At 42.8% G+C, this 21,453-nt stretch overlaps 1 protein-coding gene and 1 pseudogene across 1 annotated transcript in view; both read right to left on the bottom strand.

The window, feature by feature from the left end:
- Positions 1–7,040: 7,040 nt before the first annotated feature.
- Positions 7,041–10,190, bottom strand: LOC110503078 (growth/differentiation factor 10-like; annotated as a pseudogene).
- Positions 10,191–16,117: 5,927 nt separating this feature from the next.
- LOC110503077 (tyrosine-protein phosphatase non-receptor type 20-like) overlaps positions 16,118–21,453 on the bottom strand; it is a 53,301-nt gene continuing 47,965 nt past the window's right edge. The window contains exons 16-17 of the mRNA XM_090218042.1: positions 19,723–19,785; positions 16,118–18,818 (exon numbers count right to left, since the gene is read on the bottom strand). Of these exons, the coding sequence (XP_090074168.1) occupies positions 18,672–18,818; positions 19,723–19,785 (210 nt within the window). The 3' untranslated portion in view covers positions 16,118–18,671. The remainder of the gene's footprint in view (positions 18,819–19,722; positions 19,786–21,453) is intronic.

Raw genomic sequence — 21,453 nt, forward strand, 5'->3', positions numbered from 1 at the left:
CCGCCAGTGCCGCCCGTCTGCCAGGGGCCGCCAGTGCCGCCCGTCTGCCAGGGGCCGCCAGTGCCGCCCGTCAGCCAGGGGCCGCCAGTGCCGCCCGTCAGCCAGGGGCCGCCAGTGCCGCCCGTCAGCCAGGGGCCGCCAGTGCCGCCAGTCAGCCAGGGGCCGCCAGTGCCGCCAGTCAGCCAGGGGCCGCCAGTGCCGCCAGTCAGCCAGGGGCCGCCAGTGCCGCCAGTAAGCCAGGGGCCGCCAGTGCCGCCAGTAAGCCAGGGGCCGCCAGTAAGCCAGGGGCCGCCAGTGCCGCCAGTAAGCCAGGGGCCGCCAGTAAGCCAGGGGCTGCCAGTGCCGCCAGTAAGCCAGGGGCCGCCAGTGCCGTCAGTCAGCCAGGGGCCGCCCGAGCAGCTGCCCCTCTGTCCAGAGCAGCTGCCGCCCCTCTGTCCCAAGCTGCTGCCACCCCTCTGTCCCGAGCAGCTGTCCCTCTGTCCCGAGCAGCTGTCCCTCTGTCCCGAGCAGCTGTCCCTCTGTCCCGAGCAGCTGTCCCTCTGTCCCGAGCAGCTGCCCCTCTGTCCCGAGCAGCTGCCCCTCTGTCCCGAGCAGCTGCCGCCCCTCTGTCCCGAGCTGCTATCGCCCCTCTGTCCCGAGCTGCTATCGCCCCTCTGTCCCGAGCTGCTATCGCCCCTCTGTCCCGAGCTGCTATCGCCCCTCTGTCCCGAGCTGCTATCGCCCCTCTGTCCCGAGCAGTTGTCCCTCCGTCCCGAGCAGTTGTCCCTCTGTCCCGAGCAGCTGCTTCACCTCTGTCCCGAGCTGCCCCTCTGTCCTGAGCAGCCCCTCTGTCCAGTGGGGTCATTGAGAGGGGTGGCCATGGTGAGTAAGCCAGGGAGGCGGACAATAAGGCGGACTAAGACAATGGTGAAGTGGGGTCCGCGTCCCGCGCCAGAGCCGCCACCGCGGACAGACGCCCACCCAGACCCTCCCCTATAGGTCAAGGTTTTGCGGCCGGAGTCCGCACCTTTGGGGGGGGGGGGGGGGGGGTACTGTCACGTTCTGACCTCTTTCTGTTGTTTTGTATTTATTTAGTATGGTCAGGGCGTGAGTTGGGTGGGCAGTCTATGTTTGTTTTTCTATGTTTTGGGGCATTTCTATGTTTTCGGCCTAGTATGGTTCTCAATCAGAGGCAGGTGTCATTAGTTGTCTCTGATTGAGAATCATACTTAGGTAGCCTGGGTTTCACTGTGTGTTTGTGGGTGATTGTTCCTGTCACTGTGTTTGTCGTCACAGGATAGGACTGTTTTGCGTTCTCACATTTCTTGTTTTCGTTAGTTTGTTCATGTGTAGTGATTTATTAAAATATGAATAACCACCACGCTGCGCTTTGGTCCGCTTCTCCTCCTCCTACAGACGAACGCCCTTACAGCAATTCACTTTTTGGCTTTAATACAAAGTGTTAAGTTCGGGGCAAATACATTACTAACTACCACACTCCATATTTTCAAGCATAGTGCTGGCTGCATCATGTTATGGGTATGCTTGTAATCATTAAGGACTAGGGAGTTTTTCAGGATAACAAAGGAATGGAATGGAGCTAAGCACAGGCATAATCCTAGATTAAAAACCTGGTTCAGTCTGCTTTTTGACACTGAGAGATCAATTCACCTTTCAGCAGGGCAATAACCTAAAACACAAGACCAAATCTACACTGGAGTTGATTACCAAGAAGACCGTGAATGTTCCTGAGTTTCCGAGTTACAATTTAGACTTAAATCTACTAGGAAATCTATGGCAAGACCTGAAAATGGTTGTCTAGCAATGATCAACAACCAACTTGACAGATCATTTAGAAAATAATAATGGGCAAATGTTGAACAATCCAAGTGTCACGTCTGGAGGAAACCTGGCACCATCCCTACAGTGAAGCGTGGTGGGGGCAGCATCATGATGTGGGGATATTCTTCAGAGTCAGGGACTGGGAGACTAGTCAGGATCGAGGGAAAGATGAACAGAGCAAAGTACAGAGAGGTTCTTGATGAAAACCTGCTCCAGAGAGCTTAGGACCTCAGACTGGGGTGTAGGTTCACCTTCCAACAGGACAATGACCCTAAGCACACAGTCAAGACAATGCAGGAGTGGCTTTGGGACAAGTCTCTGAATATCCCCATCCAGCTTGACAGGATCTGCAGAGAGTAATGGGAGAATCTCCCCAAATACAGGTGTGCCAAGTTTGTAGCGTCATACCCAAGAAGACTCGAGGCTGAAATCGATGCCAAAGGTGCTTCAACAAAGTACTGAGTAAAGGATCTTAATATTTATGTAAGTTTTTCATTTTGAATACATTTTCAAAAATGTCTAAATACCTGTTTTTGCTTTGTCATTATGCTGTATTGTGTGTACGTTGATGAGGGGAAAAACGATTTGATCAATTTTAGAATAAGGCTGTAGTGTCACAAAATCTGGACAAAGTCAAGGGGTCCGAATACTTTCTAATGCACTGTACATAGCTAGCTCAAAGCTAGGATAGGTTAAAGATACTACTAGTAGCTAGCGACTCAGTTGCCACCTAATCATTAGCGTCACAATAAACGGGAGGCAACGGTCATATAATATAATTGGCTTAACAGCCAATGTGTATGATTTAACATAAATATTAAAATAATACCCACTTATAGGAATGGGTCATTTTTTACAAGTTGCTAGCTATTCCATGAAGCAATAACCGAAAATCAAATATTTTCATCTTCAGTGGTTTGTTCTTCTACAGACTCTGGGTGGACTTAAAATGCCAGCTGGTCAGCACATGCTCTGTACGCGTTCTGGTAATCCGTCTGTGAATGTTAACCTGTTTAAAGGTCTTACTCATATCGGCTATGGAGAGCATGATCACACAGTCATCCTGAACAGCTGGTGCTCTCATGCATGGTTCAGTGTTGCTTGCCTCGAAGCGAGCATATAAGGCATTTAGCTCGTCTGAAGGCTTGCATCACAGGGCAACTCGCGACTGGGTCTCCCTTTGTAATCCGTGATAGTTCGCAAGCCACGCCACATCCGACAAGCATCAGAGCCGGCATAGTAGGATTCAATCTTAGTCCTGTATTGACGCTTTGCCTGTTTGATGGCTTGTAAGAGGTCGTAGCAGGATTTGTTATAATGACACAAAGTTTGGAAAATGTAAAAGTATGTGGTGTCCATCTCGCAATGAAGCCTTCAACCGCAAGCGGGCGTTGCGATTCCATCACCTTGTGGATGTCCCCATTGAAATGCATGACATCCGGCGCAGTGTAATGGAGTGCTTATGGGTAACGTGAACAAGCCTTTAGATTACGAGCGTTTTCAAGTGCAACGTTAATAACGATGGTTTTGGGAAACAGCTCAGAGATTTAACAATGCTCCTACAAAGGTTCTAAAGACGAACTTAGCCTTAATCTGTTTTTTGGAAACCGGGCACAGGTCAGTGAACCTGAAGTTTTCGCATCCTCTGCCACAGAAGTTGAAACTTTGTTTATGGTACAATGTTTATAACTGGCTTCCAAACATTATTGTCACCATTCTATGGAGGACCAAGACAGCCAAAATAAAAAATAAATGAATAAATAAATAAATCTATAAATATACATGCACATAAATGTAAAAATAAATGAATGTACATGGAAATCAATCAATACATAAACCCAATTTGATATAAATGAGTACTTTTGCACCATTTATTCCTGTATTTATTTATTTGCTTATTTCTTTATTTCTGTCAACTTTTCTTCATTAATTTATCTATTTATTTACGTTTTTCTTCATCCCTATGCAAATGACGAGGCTGTCAATCAAGCATGTCACTGTGACCTTACTCCCATTGGTTGATCGGTATCAGAGCACAAAGTTCGACTTCACATGCCTGGTTGCTATGACACAGACACTACGCAATATGGCTACACACATGCAAGAGATAGCCAGATATTTGAGAGTGTTGGCTAACCTTGCTGAAAAGGCTAGTGCTGAATCTGATTATTTACTTTTTCGTATGGAGTCTCTGGCTGACAATTTGTTACAGTTAGCTGCAACTACTGACACAGAGGTTGACCCTTTAGTGTTCAGCAATTTGGATGAAGTGTGCCATCGCCTGAATCCTTCAATCCAACATTCAGATGACACCGGAGCAGTTGGATGCCCTGCTCACATACTGCCTATGGATGCTGTAGAAAGTTATTTGTTCGTGACATTGCAACTCTTTTTGGGGTTGGTTAAAGAACAGTTCACCATCAAATGGTAGAGCATGGGATAAGGGGAGTGTACCTGATATCATGTGGGAACAAGCCCCCAAAAGAGTCGGTGTGTGAATGTGTCTTGAGGTTAAGGGTAACGTTAGCTGTTTAGATTTGTATGTTTTTGTCTGCTACTGGCTTAAAAGCATGTGGTGACATCTAGCTGATGAGGACCCCGATCCTTAAGAAGTTTAACAATTGTTGGAAAAATTACTTTTGGCATGCACAAAGTAGATGTCCTAACCGACTTAACAAAACTATAGTTTGCTAACAAGAAATGTGTGGAGTGGTTAAAGAACCAGTTTTAATGACTCCAACCTAAGCGTATGTTAACTTCTGACTTCAACTGTATATTTATTTATTTATGTTTTCATTTATTTTTTATTTTGGCCATAATGGTCCTCCATACCATTCAACATCATCTTCACTAGATGGTTATTTATAAACAATGACATATTATATTGACACATTTGGATTCAATTACTTTTTATTATTACAATTCAATACACACAGCTGCCTATATAGAATTTTTATTTTATATATTTTTATTTAATCTTTAACTAGGCAAGGTTGAAGGACCTTCATTTAACTAAACAGTCTTTTACCATCATTCTAGCTTGAGCGACCAATGTGTCTGGGCCAATAAAACATTTAAAACATGAACACAAACCATGAGGTCCATCCCTTTGACATCCTTGTGCGCATTGTTTGGATAGAGGGAGGTATGTACAGTGCATTCGGAAAGTATTCAGACACTTTTTCCACATTTTCTTAGGTTAAAACCCTATTCTAAAATTACATTTTTTCCCCCCTCATCAATCTAAACACAATACTCCATAATGACAAAGACAAAACAGGTTTTTAGACATTTCTGCAGATTTCTGCAAAAAAAAAACAACTGAAATATGACATTTGCATACCTATTCAGACCCTGAACTCAGTACTTTTTTGAAGCACCTTTGGCAGCAATTACAGCCTCTAGTCTTCTTGGGTAAGACGCAACAAGCTTGGCACACCTGTATTTTGGGAGTTTCTCCCAGTCTTCTCTGCAGATCCTCTCATGCTCCTTCAGGTTTGATGGGGAGCGTCGCTGCACAGCAATTTTTAGGTCTCTCCAGAGATGTTCGATCGGGTTCAAGTCGGGGCTCTGGCTTTGCCACTCAAGGACATTCAGAGACTTGTCCCGAAGCCACTCCTGCGTTGTCTTGGCTGTGTGCTTACGGTCGTTGTTCTGTTGGAAGGTGAACCTTTGCCCCAGTCTGAGGTCCTGAGCGCTCTGGAGCAGGTTTGCAGTTTGCTCCGTTCATCTTTCCCTCGTCCTGAGTAGTTCCTCAGTCCCTGCCGCATACCCACAGCACGATGCTGCCCCCAACATGCTTCACCGTAGGGATGGTGCCAGGTTTCCTCCAGACATGACGCTTGGCATTCAGGCCAAAGTGTTCAATCTGGGTTTCATCAGACCAGTTAATCTTGTTTCTCATGGTCTGAGAGTCATTTAAGTGCATTTTGGCAAACTCCAAGCGGGCTGTCATGTGCCTTTTACTGAGGAGTGGTTTCCGCCTGGTAAAGGCCTGATTGGTGGAGTGCTGCAGAGATTGTTGTCTTTCTGGAAGCTTCTCCCATCTCCACAGAGGAACTCTGGAGCTCTGTCAGAGTGACCATCGAGTTCTTGGTCACCCCCCTGACCAAGGTCCTTCTCCCACGATTGCTCAGTTTGGCTGGGCAGCCCGCTCTAGGAAGAGTCTTGGTAGTTCCTAACTTCTTTCATTTAAGAATGATGGAGGCCACTGTGTTCTTGTGGACCTTCAATGCTGCAGACATTTTTTGGTACCCTTCCCCAGATCTGTTTCTGGACACAATCCTGTTTCGGAGCTCTACGGACAATTCTTTCGACCTCATGGCTTGGTTTTTGCTCTGTCATGCACTGTCAATTGTGGGACCTTATATAGACATGTGTGTGCATTTCCAGATCATGTCCAATCAATTAAATTGACCCCAGGTGGACTCCAATCAAGTTGTAGAAACATCTCAAGGATGATCAATGGAAACAGGATGCACCTGAGCTGAATTTCGATTCTCATAGCAAAGGGTCTGCATACTTATGTAAATAAAGTATTTCTGTTTCTGCAAAAATGTCTAAAAACCTGTTTTCGCTTCGTCATTATGGGTTATTGCGAGTAGAGTAATGAGGAAACATTTTTATTTAATACATTTTGGAACAAGGCTGTAAAATTTGGAAAAAGTCCAGGGGTCTGAATATTTCCCAAATGCACTGTATGTACAATATTAGTGAATGAGGACCTAGGGTCTTGTTCAGTAGGCTTAAAACATAAAGAATAGTCCAAAACCGGGAGGTACTCTCTGAACGTGTTCAATAAGAAACCCTCGTTTTAATTTTCTGTTGCAATTTTTTTTTCTGAGGAGTGTACTAATGAAGATGACCCAGGACTCTATTACAACAAGCATGATCAGTGTCACAAAAACAAAACAAATTCCCCTCTCTCTCCCTCCAGTTGTTTGGAGGGAGAGAGAGGAGAATTGAGAAGCGGTGATGCTGTTTTGTGGAGGATATGGTAGATGTGAAGGATATTGTGGTGGTGTGTCTGCTGCTACCAGAGGACTTGACTGGTGCTGCCAACAGCAGATAATGTGCCTCTTCAACACCTCATCATGTTCAACTATTGTTCTCTCAGTGTCAAAGCCTGAGGGATATAAAGGACCAACAGACGGAAAGACACCTCAACTCGCCAAGTCCATCCTGTTTAGCCTGGCTTATTCCCCCTCTGACTTCTGCAGCTATCTGCAGGCACAGCTCTCCACAGACATACTGGGGTAGACCTTGAGCACCAGATTACCCCTTTCATCCTGGTAGAGAACCCCCAGGAGGCTCATCTTCTCTGGGACACAGCAGGGCTCTGGGACCCCTGGAACTATCCCAACCGCACAGACTATACTCTGGATGGTAGCATGGTTAGAGGGATGCAGTACCTAGTAGAGAGAGGGAAGGGTGGGTGGAGTAGAGAAAGAGGGAGAGAGAGAGGTTACAGCATTTACTGGCAATGCCGATAATAATTCAAATGGAAAAATTACATTAAGGTTACTCTGTATTTAAAAAAAGGAAAAGTGGTCTTGATAAAAGCCGTCTATGATTTAGAAGCACAATGGTTCATTCATTTAATAAAGTGCAAGTTGGAAAACATGATACAGTTGTACAATTAAGTACATTTAAGTGTGTCTGCAATGGCCAGTAATGCTGCTGAATTATACTATTTCCTAAGTGTTGTAGTCATAACATCAGACTATGAGCAACGGAGCAGTTCTAAGTTGGAAACCATAAAAACATTCTCGGCTGTTGTGCTCACCTTAAAATAAGTGTGACGTTATTCCTCTCTGTCCTATCGTAGCTTTGTTCTGCTCTCTAACATTGACCATGTTTATTACGACTGCTTTAGTTCAGAGGAAGACCAGATTTGAACCAGTTTCAGATTTGACACAGGTTCGTCACAGTCTTTACCTTGGGAGCAGGGATTCCACAGGTGCCAGCGCAGTAGTAGCAATCGAAGGCTTTGGGCACCAGGACCCACTCACTCCAGCCAATGTCTGCAAAGTCTACCCTGAGTGTCCTCCTAGCTCCTAACCTGGGGCTTCGAGCCCCACTGTTTCCTTTTTGCCTTATCCAAGGTTGGCTCATCAAAACTCAGCATTGAAGACTTACCTCCTCCTTCATTCCCTATATCACTCTTTCCTTCCCTCACTGTTGTCTTGCGACCTACTACCTCCAACGCTGCTCTTTCTTGTGGTCCTCTCATCCAAGCTCAGGACTGGCGAATTACCCCCTCCATCCCTCTCCCCATCTTTCACTTCTTCCCCCTTCCTCCTCCAAGCGTGGGCTTGATGGGTTTCAGGGCATGGTAGGCAGTTTCAAATGAGTCCTCTTTCATGGATCCGCTAGGCCTGTACTCCACTTCTGGCAGTTCGTTGTTCTGGATGGAGTATGGGAGGGATGGTACAGTGCCTTGCGAAAGTATTCGGCCCCCTTGAACTTTGCAACCTTTTGCCACATTTCAGGCTTCAAACATAAAGATATAAAACTGTATTTTTTTGTGAAGAATCAACAACAAGTGGGACACAATCATGAAGTGGAACGACATTTATTGGATATTTCAAACTTTTTTAACAAATCAAAAACTGAAGAATTGGGCGTGCAAAATTATTCAGCCCCTTTACTTTCAGTGCAGCAAACTCTCTCCAGAAGTTCAGTGAGGATCTCTGAATGATCCAATGTTGACCTAAATGACTAATGATGATAAATACAATCCACCTGTGTGTAATCAAGTCCCCGTATAAATGCACCTGCACTGTGATAATCTCAGAGGTCCGTTAAAAGCGCAGAGAGCATCATGAAGAACAAGGAACACACCAGGCAGGTCCGAGATACTGTTGTGAAGAAGTTTAAAGCCGGATTTGGATACAAAAAGATTTCCCAAGCTTTAAACATCCCAAGGAGCACTGTGCAAGCGATAATATTGAAATGGAAGGAGTATCAGACCACTGCAAATCTACCAAGACCTGGCCGTCCCTCTAAACTTTCAGCTCATAAAAGGAGAAGACTGATCAGAGATGCAGCCAAGAGGCCCATGATCACTCTGGATGAACTGCAGAGATCTACAGCTGAGGTGGGAGACTCTGTCCATAGGACAACAATCAGTCATATATTGCACAAATCTGGCCTTTATGGAAGAGTGGCAAGAAGAAAGCCATTTCTTAAAGATATCCATAAAAAGTGTCATTTAAAGTTTGCCACAAGCCACCTGGGAGACACACCAAACATGTGGAAGAAGGTGCTCTGGTCAGATGAAACCAAAATTGAACTTTTTGGCAACAATGCAAAACGTTATGTTTGGCGTAAAAGCAACACAGCTGAACACACCATCCCCACTGTCAAACATGGTGGTGGCAGCATCATGGTTTGGGCTTTTCTTCAGCAGGGACAGGGAAGATGGTTAAAATTGATGGGAAGATGGATGGAGCCAAATACAGGACCATTCTGGAAGAAAACCTGATGGAGTCTGCAAAAGACCTGAGACTGGGACTGAGATTTGTCTTCCAACAAGACAATGATACAAAACATAAAGCAAAATCTACAATGGAATGGTTCAAAAATAAACATATCCAGGTGTTAGAATGGCCAAGTCAAAGTCCAGACCTGAATCCAATCGAGAATCTGTGGAAAGAACTGAAAACTGCTGTTCACAAATGCTCTCCATCCAACCTCACTGAGCTCGAGCTGTTTTGCAAGCAGGAATGGGAAAAAATGTCAGTCTCTCGATGTGCAAAACTGATAGAGACATACCCCAAGCGACTTACAGCTGTAATCGCAGCAAAAGGTGGCGCTACAAAGTATTAACTTAAGGGGGCTGAATAATTTTGCACGCCCAATTTTTCAGTTTTTGATTTGTTAAAAAAGTTTGAAATATCCAATAAATGTCGTTCCACTTCATGATTGTGTCCCACTTGTTGTTGATTCTTCACAAAAAAATACAGTTTTATATCTTTATGTTTGAAGCCTGAAATGTGGCAAAAGGTTGCAAAGTTCAAGGGGGCCGAATACTTTCGCAAGGCACTGTACCTCCCTTCTCACATGATCCTTTGACCCCAATTTAGCGTGAAGAATAGAACGGTGAGGAGACTCTTTCTCCTCCTCAGGATCATACCTCTGTAAAGTCTGTGCCAAACTATTGGGCTCATCTAGCTCCTGGTCGTCAGCATACACCAACAAATAAGGTAGGCGGGCCCCAAACAGTATGTCCTCTGGTTTTCTGTGGTACTGCAGCCCAAAGTCCACCTCCACCGACACAAAATGGCTTCCCTTTCCCTGGCCTCCTTTATCGCTGTGGTTACGTCTTTAATCTGCCAATAATAGCCCCCCTTCTTCTCAATTTCCATTTCTGAAAACTGCTGTTCACAAATGCTCTCCATCCAACCTCACTGAGCTCGAGCTGTTTTGCAAGGAGGAATGGGAAAAAATTTCAGTCTCTCGATGTGCAAAACTGATAGAGACATACCCCAAGCGACTTACAGCTGTAATCGCAGCAAAAGGTGCAGCAAAAGGTGGCGCTACAAAGTATTAACTTAAGGGGGCTGAATAATTTTGCACGCCCAATTTTTCAGTTTTTGATTTGTTAAAAAAGTTTGAAATATGCAATAAATGTCATTCCACTTCATGATTGTGTCCCACTTGTTGTTGATTCTTCACAAAAAAATACAGTTTTATATCTTTATGTTTGAAGCCTGAAATGTGGCAAAAGGTTGCAAAGTTCAAGGGGGCCGAATACTTTCGCAAGGCACTGTATATAACATTATATAGGGATTCTGTATGGAGATATGAAAGAACAGAGTATTATTTCCGAATATGAGGCTATTCTATATGTATAGAAAGATGCATATGTTGCATTTCCTATGTAACGACAGGAGAATCGTTGAAGATGCACATGAAGTAATAAGGGAGATTACTGAGTATGTTTGGGAATAGTACTAAGTGAATGTGGATGTGAAAGTTTTGTGAGTGTGGAAAGGATGTGTTAGCTGATTGAAATTTGGATGATAAACTGATTGATTGAAATTTGGGACAGAGGTATGAATTATTGAATAAGGCAGGTTTTTGACCATTTCCAATTATTAATAATCAAATCTATAGTTTGGGTAGCACCAGTTCGTACAGAACTGTATTTCAATGCAACAGGTCAAAATAACAATGATTACAAGAGAGGGGCTCTGGGATTGTTTACTTTAGAATGTGCCAATTCAGCTTGACGTAATGGTAAGACCTGGCCATTTGGTTTGTTTTTACCCTAAGAGTTTTACCACACACACACCAGCACCCACACACAACCCACCTGTTAATTCATATGTGTTAGTGGTTAATACTCTGATTTATTGTGTGGTGTATATTTATTTTTGTTTTAGTGGGTTGGAAAGGATGCAACGGTAAACAAATTAATTTATCAATAGTCCTATAGTCCTACGAGAAGGAGAGCGTCAGAACGGTTTGGCCTACAAAATAATATGACCACTATGGATGAGACTCTCACGAAAACGATGGCGTTCTCCATTTCTATTTACGACCCCCACAAGCCTCACAAACTAGTCTTAAATCGGTACTGCTGATGTGCCAACTTCTGTCTGTAACCATTTGGGTTACAAACTACACATAACAAAAATATCAACGCAACATGTAAAGTGTTGATCCCATGCTTCATGAGCTGAAATTAAAGATCCCCAAAATGTTCTCCAATTTTGTGCACAATTGTTTTTGCATCTCTATTCGTGAGCATTTCTCCTTTGCCAAGATAATCCATCCACCTGACAGGTGTGGCATATCAAGAAGCCCCTTGTGCTTGGGACAATAAAAGGCCACTCAAATGTGCAGTTTTGTCACACAACACAATGCCACACATGTCTCAAGTTTTGCGGCAGTGTACAATTGGCATTCTGACTGCAGGAATGTCCACCAGAGCTGTTGCTAGAGAATTTAATGTTAATTTCTCTACCATTAAGCTGCCTCCAACTTAACATTTTAGAGAATTTGGCAGTACGTCCAACCTGCGGTTTGCTGATGTCAACATAGTGAACAGAGTGACCCATGGTGGTAGTGGGGTTATGGTGTGGGTAGGCATAAGCTACAGACAACGAACACAATTGCATTTTATTGATGGCAATTTGAATGCACAGAGATATCGTGACGAGATCCTGAGGCTCATAGTCATGCCATTCATCCGCCGCCATCACCCCATGTTTCAGCATGATAATGCACATGATAATGTCGCAAGGCTCTGTACACAATTCCAGGAAGCTGAAAATGTCCCAGTCCTTCCATAGCCTGCATACTGTTCTCACCAGACATGTCACCCATTGAGCCTGTTTGGGATGCTCTGGATCGACATGTACGACAGAGTGTTCCAGTTCCCGCCAATATCCAACAACTTCGCACAGCCATTGAAGAGAAGTGGGACAACATTCCACAGGACACTATGAACTGCCTGATCAACTCAATGTGAAGATGTTTCACGCTGCATGAGACAAAGTTTGAGCAATTGTTGCATGTTGTTAAATTTAGTTCAGTATATTATGACCACACTATGGAAAGGGGATACTCTCACGAACATGATGGTGTTCTACGTTTTGCTCTATGCCCCTCATAACTGTCACAGGACTCGTCTGAATGTAGTTAAATATGAGTTAAATATGTGTCCAAAAAAAAGTAATATTTGCTGAGCTTTCGTATGTTTCCTAGATATTGGACAGACACTTCAAAATGTTACTCCTTATGATATTTTTTGGACCTTCTGTTTTGCCATTTCTGCGGGCTATAGTTTTTTCTAATAAGTTTTATTATATTATTTCATACTTACAGGGATCCTAAAATTCAGAATCAAATAGATAAATGATCCATGGTATGACCATCTTAAAACAATTCCATATGTTAGCTTAGTAGCAACCCCCCCGAAGGAATAGATTTGTATGAGTTCAAATTAAGTGTATCTTGAGGGGTACTTACTTGTAATTAAAGTGTCCTTATACAGTACATTACCCATCCTGACAACCTGGCCCTTTTTTAAGCTTCCATCACCATCCAAGTGAGAAAATAAACACACTAATACACCACAGAATGCATGTAATATCTGCATAAGTACAAGGTAATTACAAGGTGTATCTTGAGGGGTACTTACTTGTAATTATAGTGTATCTACAGTACATAGTAGGGATGTGACAAATGTACAATTGTTCTTAACATTTAAACCGCAATCATAAAATAACGTCAATTCAGAAATGGTCCTGTATATGACCCAATGATGTATGTAAACCGTTGGTATGACTGTTAGGGGGCAATGCAGTTCTACCACTGTCCTGGCTACATAACAGACAGCGCTCACCTTATGCTGGGCATACACTACACAACTTCTAAAATCTTAACAACTTGGATGTGCTCACATTTCGCAAATTCCGTGTCTCAGATCTTTCATTCCATCCATCCTCAACCCCAGGACGTGGGTGCTAGTTGATCCTGCCCTGTGTTTCTCAGTAGGTGTAGAAAAAAATGTAGACACGCAAACATTATGTAGACACATTAAGAAACATTAAAAAAGAGGCAGAGTTGCAGAACATGGAATTAATATGAAATAATAATAATATGAAATTCATTTTTTTGTTTCTGTCATAGTAGGACGCAGATGTACTACTGGTGGTGTTCATTTTGCATGGCCCGGTGCCTAGGGTGGGTGGAGATTTCATTTAAGGACCATTGGAATGGTCTAAAATAATCAAACTCCGCCCCATGTAAAACAAACTTGCCTGTTGAAAAGGCAGCGGTGTTCTCTCCACAGCGCCTCCAATCTGTCTTCTATCACCTCGGTCCACACGGTGCGTGTTGTTGCTTTCCTCTTCACCATCTTTGTTTTGGTTTTAGATGCTGGATGGTCATTGGCTATTGGCAGCAGTCCTTGCCCAATTGCATCATACCACAGCTCATACTACAAGTGGCACGACCAACATTTCTGAACTCAGAAAATTATTGTGAATATCAGACATTGGTCTGGAGAATGGAACAGCCATCATCGGTGTGTCCTTGACCTGCTCGAACTACGTGAGTCCCGACGTACTGAATCTAGCCCAAGTTCAAAGGATTTCACCCCGATCATGAAAATTAGTCTTGGACTGGAAAAAATTGTGTAGTGTATGCCTGGTATTACATTCACCCACTGAGCAACGATGGTAGTTAATGCCGTTTTAGGTTCTCTGTTGTGTCCCTCTCCTCCATGTTCTCAGTTGCCAGTACATGGAACTTCATGTCCCACTTCTCATCAATGTGAAGGCTTGTTGCAGTGAAGTATGAAAGCGTGTTCATAGACAGCCAACAATTTGCTGTTACCGCAAGCCGTGTATGGTGTTGGAAAGCTCACTCTTTGTATAAAATTATGAAATAACACACATGGAATCATGTAGTTACCAAAAAAGTGTTAAACAAATCAAAATATATTTGATATACCTCAAAGTAGCCACCATTTGACAGCTTTGCACACTCTTGACATTCTCTCAACCAGCTTCATGAGGTAGTCACCTGGAATGCATTTTAATTAACAGGTGTGCCTTGTTAAAATACATTTGTGGGATTTCTTTCCTTCTTAATGCATTTGAGCTAATCAGTTATGTTGTGACACGGTAGGGGTGGTATACAGAATATAGCCTTATTTGGTAAAAGACCAAGTCCATAATATGGCAAGAACAGCTCAAATAAGCAAAGAGAAATTACAGTCCATCATTACTTTAAGGCATGAAGGTCAGTCGCAAAAACCATCAAGCGCTATGATGAAACTGGCTTTCACGAGGACCGCCACAGGAAAGGAAGACCCAGAGTTACCTCTGCTGCAGAGGATAAGTTCATTAGAGTTACCAAACTCAGAAATTGCAGTCCAAATAAATGCTTCACAGAGTTCAAGTAACAGACACTTCTCAACATCAACTGCGTGAATCAAGCCTTCATGGTCGATTTGCTGCAAAGAAACCACTACTAAAGGACACCAATAATAAGAAGTGACTCGCTTCGGCCAAAAAACACTGGACATTAGACCGGTGGAATGATATGTTAATGATATGTTAGAGGAAGAACCCAATTAACAATTTAGAACATTAATAACCCTATTTGTCTTGGCAAAATGTATTTTATAACATAAGGAAGTGAAATGTCATCACCAAAGTGTGCTTTCACCCACTCTGGTCAGAGTTCTACACATTCTGCAATGCAGTTCTACAAATGCATCCCTATACAGTGTTGGATTCGGGCTTAACTTTGAATATTGAGATATTAAAGACATGATAGACGCATAGTATATAAAGGAGTGAGATCTGTAGAAAGACAGAGTGGCTGTGGAATGTGTTGGGTGGACGGGAGAGAGTCACGGGATTGCGATAGGTGATACGAGAGGACATCTGTGGATTAGGCGAAGGAGGGGTTGAGGTCAGGAGGTCAGGTCAGATCCCCTGTATCCTGTTACCCTCTTCCTGTTAAACCATACGATGTAAAGATTAGAGAGGAGTGTCCAAAGTGGGGTATATACACTTGTGATGGTGAGAGCACGTTTTTTTGTCTGAATACAGCTGTGTGGACCCTTTAGGAAGAATAAACTTGGTCAAGCTTCTCTAGGGTTAGGGATAGTCTGAGTTATTTACCCTCGACTCACGTTGGTTGATATCCCTCTCCTTATATAGAAAACTATTCAAATTAACAACTATTTATATAAAACTAGGAAGGCAAGTAGGATTTATGTAACTCTATAAACCTATAAAAGTGACTGGACCCTGAATAACCCACGTCGGGCCTATCATGCAATAACTCACAACTATAATAAGGTCTGGGTGAGAGAGGGAAGTAGGGAAAGAGTGCGAGAGAGGGAATGAGGAAGGGACTTAGTGAGTGAATGAGTGAGGTTGGGAGTCCTGATGGAGACACTGAGTGGGAGAGAGGGAGACTGTACAACAGGGCTTTCCACAAACTCAGGTTTTAAGATTTCCCACTCCAGAGCCTGTGTGTGTGTGGCTAGCTGTTTCCTCTTAGGGAGCATACTGTTAGATTTTTTTCTCTCCCATACAGTCACAAGGGCCCCTCTGAGATCACTTATTTACCCTTCAGTAAGCCTGCAGAGGGACTCTTTTCCATGTTCTGTCAGTTAGCACTTGTAGGTAAATCTCTCACTCTCTCTGCTTGTAGATATTACTATAGCCAACTGCCTTGTCATATACCGCACCTGTGACCTACCAAATAAAAAATATCAGTTTCTAATTGTGATCCAGCCCTTACGACGCCGTGAAACAAAGCAGTATTTCAGAACAACTTTTATTTGATGGTCCAAGGTAATAGGAGGATCAGTGATCAGACCGAGGCTATACTGTACTGGTAGTGAATGTTACAGCATATTATCATGCTACTGAAACTGCAACTACAATGGTGATGTTACTGTACAATGATTTTGTGCATTTGACCCCCATTATATTTCAAACTTCAAGCACTTGTTCAGTGGTCATAGAGATTAGACTGCAAAATGAATAGAGTTTCACTACTGTGCTGCAAAATTCACACACAGTAAATCAGAGTTTTGGGACAACAAGATTTGAACAAAAACAGTATCGGACAGACATTCCTTACAGAATCACACAGAGCATTTGTACTGAGGTTACTGTTCAATCAAACCTGGTTTCCAGGTTTCTGGGGGTGAAACAAACAAAAATATGAGTCTCTTAGCACTCCAAGATCGCATGTTTGGATTCCCCCCCAGAAACCTGGATTATTAATCAGTGTCACATAAAGCTGCAAGTCTTTCCAAGGCACTTGATTCTATTCACTTTTGGTTTCAGTCATGGACAGAATTAATAAATGATTAACATGCACTTATTTCACAATTTTTAAAATACTATAATCACAGTTTGAGAACACAGAAAGAACCAACAGTAAGAATGTCTACCTCCATCAATAAATGCATAACCCAAATATCAAAACACTGCAGAAACATAGCCTGGTCTTCCATCTATACAGTGCCTTGCGAAAGTATTCGGCCCCCTTGAACTTTGCGACCTTTTGCCACATTTCAGGCTTCAAACATAAAGATATAAAACTGTATTTTTTTGTGAAGAATCAACAACAAGTGGGACACAATCATGAAGTGGAACGACATTTATTGGATATTTCAAACTTTTTTAACAAATCAAAAACTGAAAAATTGGGCGTGCAAAATTATTCAGCCCCCTTAAGTTAATACTTTGTAGCGCCACCTTTTGCTGCGATTACAGCTGTAAGTCGCTTGGGGTATGTCTCTATCAGTTTTGCACATCGAGAGACTGACATTTTTCCCATTCCTCCTTGCAAAACAGCTCGAGCTCAGTGAGGTTGGATGGAGAGCATTTGTGAACAGCAGTTTTCAGTTCTTTTCACAGATTCTCGATTGGATTCAGGTCTGGACTTTGACTTGGCCATTCTAACACCTGGATATGTTTAATTTTGAACCATTCCATTGTAGATTTTGCTTTATGTTTTGGATCATTGTCTTGTTGGAAGACAAATCTCCGTCCCAGTCTCAGGTCTTTTGCAGACTCCATCAGGTTTTCTTCCAGAATGGTCCTGTATTTGGCTCCATCCATCTTCCCATCAATTTTAACCATCTTCCCTGTCCCTGCTGAAGAAAAGCAGGCCCAAACCATGATGCTGCCACCACCATGTTTGACAGTGGGGATGGTGTGTTCAGCTGTGTTGCTTTTACGCCAAACATAACGTCTTGCATTGTTGCCAAAAAGTTCAATTTTGGTTTCATCTGACCAGAGCACCTTCTTCCACATGTTTGGTGTGTCTCCCAGGTGGCTTGTGGCAAACTTTAAACGACACTTTTTATGGATATCTTTAAGAAATGGCTTTCTTCTTGCCACTCTTCCATAAAGGCCAGATTTGTGCAATATACGACTGATTGTTGTCCTATGGACAGAGTCTCCCACCTCAGCTGTAGATCTCTGCAGTTCATCCAGAGTGATCATGGGCCTCTTGGCTGCATCTCTGATCAGTCTTCTCCTTGTATGAGCTGAACGTTTAGAGGGACGGCCAGGTCTTGGTAGATTTGCAGTGGTCTGATACTCCTTCCATTTCAATATTATCGCTTGCACAGTGCTCCTTGGGATGTTTAAAGCTTGGGAAATCTTTTTGTATCCAAATCCGGCTTTAAACTTCTTCACAACAGTATCTCGGACCTGCCTGGTGTGTTCCTTGTTCTTCATGATGCTCTCTGCGCTTTTAACGGACCTCTAAGACTATCACAGTGCAGGTGCATTTATACGGAGACTTGATTACACACAGGTGGATTGAATTTATCATCATTAGTCATTTAGGTCAACATTGGATCATTCAGAGATCCTCACTGAACTTCTGGAGAGAGTTTGCTGCACTGAAAGTAAAGGGGCTGAATAATTTTGCACGCCCAATTTTTCAGTTTTTGATTTGTTAAAAGAGTTTGAAATATCCAATAAATGTCGTTCCACTTCATGATTGTGTCCCACTTGTTGTTGATTCTTCACAAAAAAATACAGTTTTATCTTTATGTTTGAAGCCTGAAATGTGGCAAAAGGTCGCAAAGTTCAAGGGGGCCGAATACTTTCGCAAGGCACTGTATGTGCTATAGCCAACTGTTAATAGTCATGTTAGGCATGACAACAAATAAAGTAGTTGGCTAAAACACATACTTACAGTGCTCATAACAAAATAAACTGCTAACAAATGTATAACTTACACAGTCAACTATTCAAATATTACACATCTTCATTGATAAAGTATATTCTTTGGGAAGGTGGGAAGTAACTGGTTAAACAAATTGGGGGCTCTCGGGTTGCCATCGGCTACTGTGTTTGTGAGGGCCCATAAGTTTGCGGGGGGCTCTCGGGTTGCAATTTGCGGGGGCTCTCAGGATGCCATCGGTTACCATGCAGCTGCAGGATGCCCTGTAGAACCTCCAACCATACCTTGTAGCAGAACAGGTACTGTTCCTATGCAGAGACAAGACAGGTGTTACAACATGCGCGCGCGCACACACACAGTCTTTCATAACTAACCTCAATTCAGTCTCATTGAAGATCCTATTTTCCCTAAGCCTAAACCTAAACCTAACCTCAACCCTAAACTTAATCCTAACTCGAAAACGAGCCCTAGCTCCTAACTATTAACCTAATTCTAACCCTAACACTAATTCTAATCTTAACTAAATCCCCCCCTAAAAATAGCATTTGACCTTGTGGGGACTAACAAAATGTCCCCAGTTGGTAAAATGTTTGTTAGTTTACTATTCTTGTGGGGACTTGTGGTTACACACACACACACACACACACACACACACACACACACACACACACACACACACACACACACACACAGAGTGCAGTAAAGAGCCGACTGTAGTCAAATTATTATAGGATGTTTTAATGACTAATGATGTGGTACATTAGTGGTTAGGGGGAAATAGCTTCTGGGTGGAAGCCTCTTTCTCTAGCTCTCTGGGGGTCCACTTACTCTATTCACACACTGTCATTAATGATGAGGGTGGGTTTCTCGTAAGTTTCTTAGCTAAAATACTTTCTCTGGTCCAACCAGACTCAGGCCGCATTGGTTTTATTGTTGTTACTCTCTTGCTGCTGTGTGGCAGAGAAAAATAAAATACAACTAGCTATGAAGTCTTTGGAAACCCACACCAGGTTAGTACGTCCAAAGTACTACTACTCAACCTGGGTTTCTGGAATATGTGTCATTTAATATCTGACTATGTAGGAAACAATAGAGTGGACAGGATTATGGAAGCCATAGACAAAGAATCATTGGTACCCTGAATGGCCCAAAAAACGTTTAACCCCTGACCTATGAACACTAACCTCTGTATGGTAGGCCTACCGTACTGACCTTGGTCTGAATCATGCCATATCGCTGCAGTCTCATCTCCCTAACAATGCTACTGACCTTGATCTGTGGACAGAGAGAGGGACAAGGAGTTACTGTAGGTTCATGGTGGTCAGTACAGGTATATGTCTGTGATATACACACAAACTTTTGTGAACACCAACTGAAGAGCATAGTTTGTGTCCTTATTTTAAGGTAAGGAGTGTGTGCGTGTATGTGTGTGTGTCTGGGTGCGCACCAATGATGTACATAAACACTAGAAGACAGTCTGTCAGTCAACAAGGGTGGCCATTTTAACAAAACCCATTCGGGTTTCCTGTTAGAATAAAATAGGGTTGAATCATTCCAAACAATCTAAAAATGACTTTGTAATGTTATCTACCCACTAAATAAACCCCACAATTAATGTAGACAATAATGCTGATCATAAAATACTCAAGACCTTCATGGGGGTCATATTGAGGTCCTTTTAACCACAGTCCAGCGGCGAGGCGAGAACATTTTGGACTTGTGATAGTCACCAAATTTCACACACAGCTGGAGCATGTCTAAAGAAGATTTTGCCCATTACCCCCTGGTGGCCAACCAGCTACATGGGGACATATTGGACAAGATTTTCTTGGTCATACCTCCATCAATAATTTGTAAAGTAGATACAGCCCAATGGCTTAAAATTGTGAAAACACAATAAAATGGCCCAGAAATGCCACATATAGATGCATCCTTTAAGTAGAAATGTGGTGAAAATGCATGCCAAAATACAGTTTTTGTCAATGTTTTCATTGTTAGTTCCAATAGTTTACAAGTAAACACAAAAAAGTAACATGGGTGTTCCCTGAAGTCTACTGTGATTGCAGTGATATATAATATGACATTCTGTTTTGTTTCAATTGTAAAAAAATAAAATAAAGAGGAAACCTGCCCTGTACACGTCACTTTAGGGCAAATCCCATTGGAATGAATACATGTCCACCAGAGAGACAGGTAACCGAGGGTTCGCCCCAGGATTTTGTAACCCATTTTAACAAAATACTTTTATGTTGAGACCTTTCAGCTAATTGTGAAAGATAATTATTATTGTTTTACGGGTGAAACATCCAAGCTGCATCCGAATGGCAGTTTTAACTGCATCATGAGAAAAATTGTAACCATTCAGCACACAATTTCAAGAAAGGTGACAAGAAACCTTCCCTGTATTGGGGCGTGAGGTTTCCTAGTGGTTAGAGCGTTGGGCCAGTAACTGAAAGGTCGCTGGATCGAATCCCCGAGCTGACAAGGTAAAAAGCTGTTGTTCTGCCCATGAGCAAGGCAGTTAACCCACTGTTCTCCGGGTGCCGAAAATGGCGATTAAGGCAGCCCCCCTGCACCTCTCAGATTCAGAGGGGTTGGGTTAAATGCAGAAGACACATTTCAGTTGAATACATTCATTTGGACAACTGACTAGGTATCTTCCCTTCCCTATTTAGGAAACATGGATGTGAAGCCATTCCAATAGAAGTCTACCTTTTTAAATGGGATGTATGGGACTACTAAGGCTGCCATTATGCACATGTTGTATATCATTTTAATCCACAGATATCACACAGTATTGTGGAGCATGCTGGAGCATACTGAACCATAATCCGCTCAATTGAGATATGAAAATATCATCAAAATCTGTGATTTAGACAGCATTTTGGGCAATTATTTTGTTTATTTTCAAAAACATCTTAAAAAAACATACATGATTCATTA

Source organism: Oncorhynchus mykiss, chromosome 23, assembly GCF_057628025.1.
Source record: "Oncorhynchus mykiss isolate SJ-2025 chromosome 23, ASM5762802v1, whole genome shotgun sequence".
NCBI classification, from domain to species: domain Eukaryota; kingdom Metazoa; phylum Chordata; class Actinopteri; order Salmoniformes; family Salmonidae; genus Oncorhynchus; species Oncorhynchus mykiss.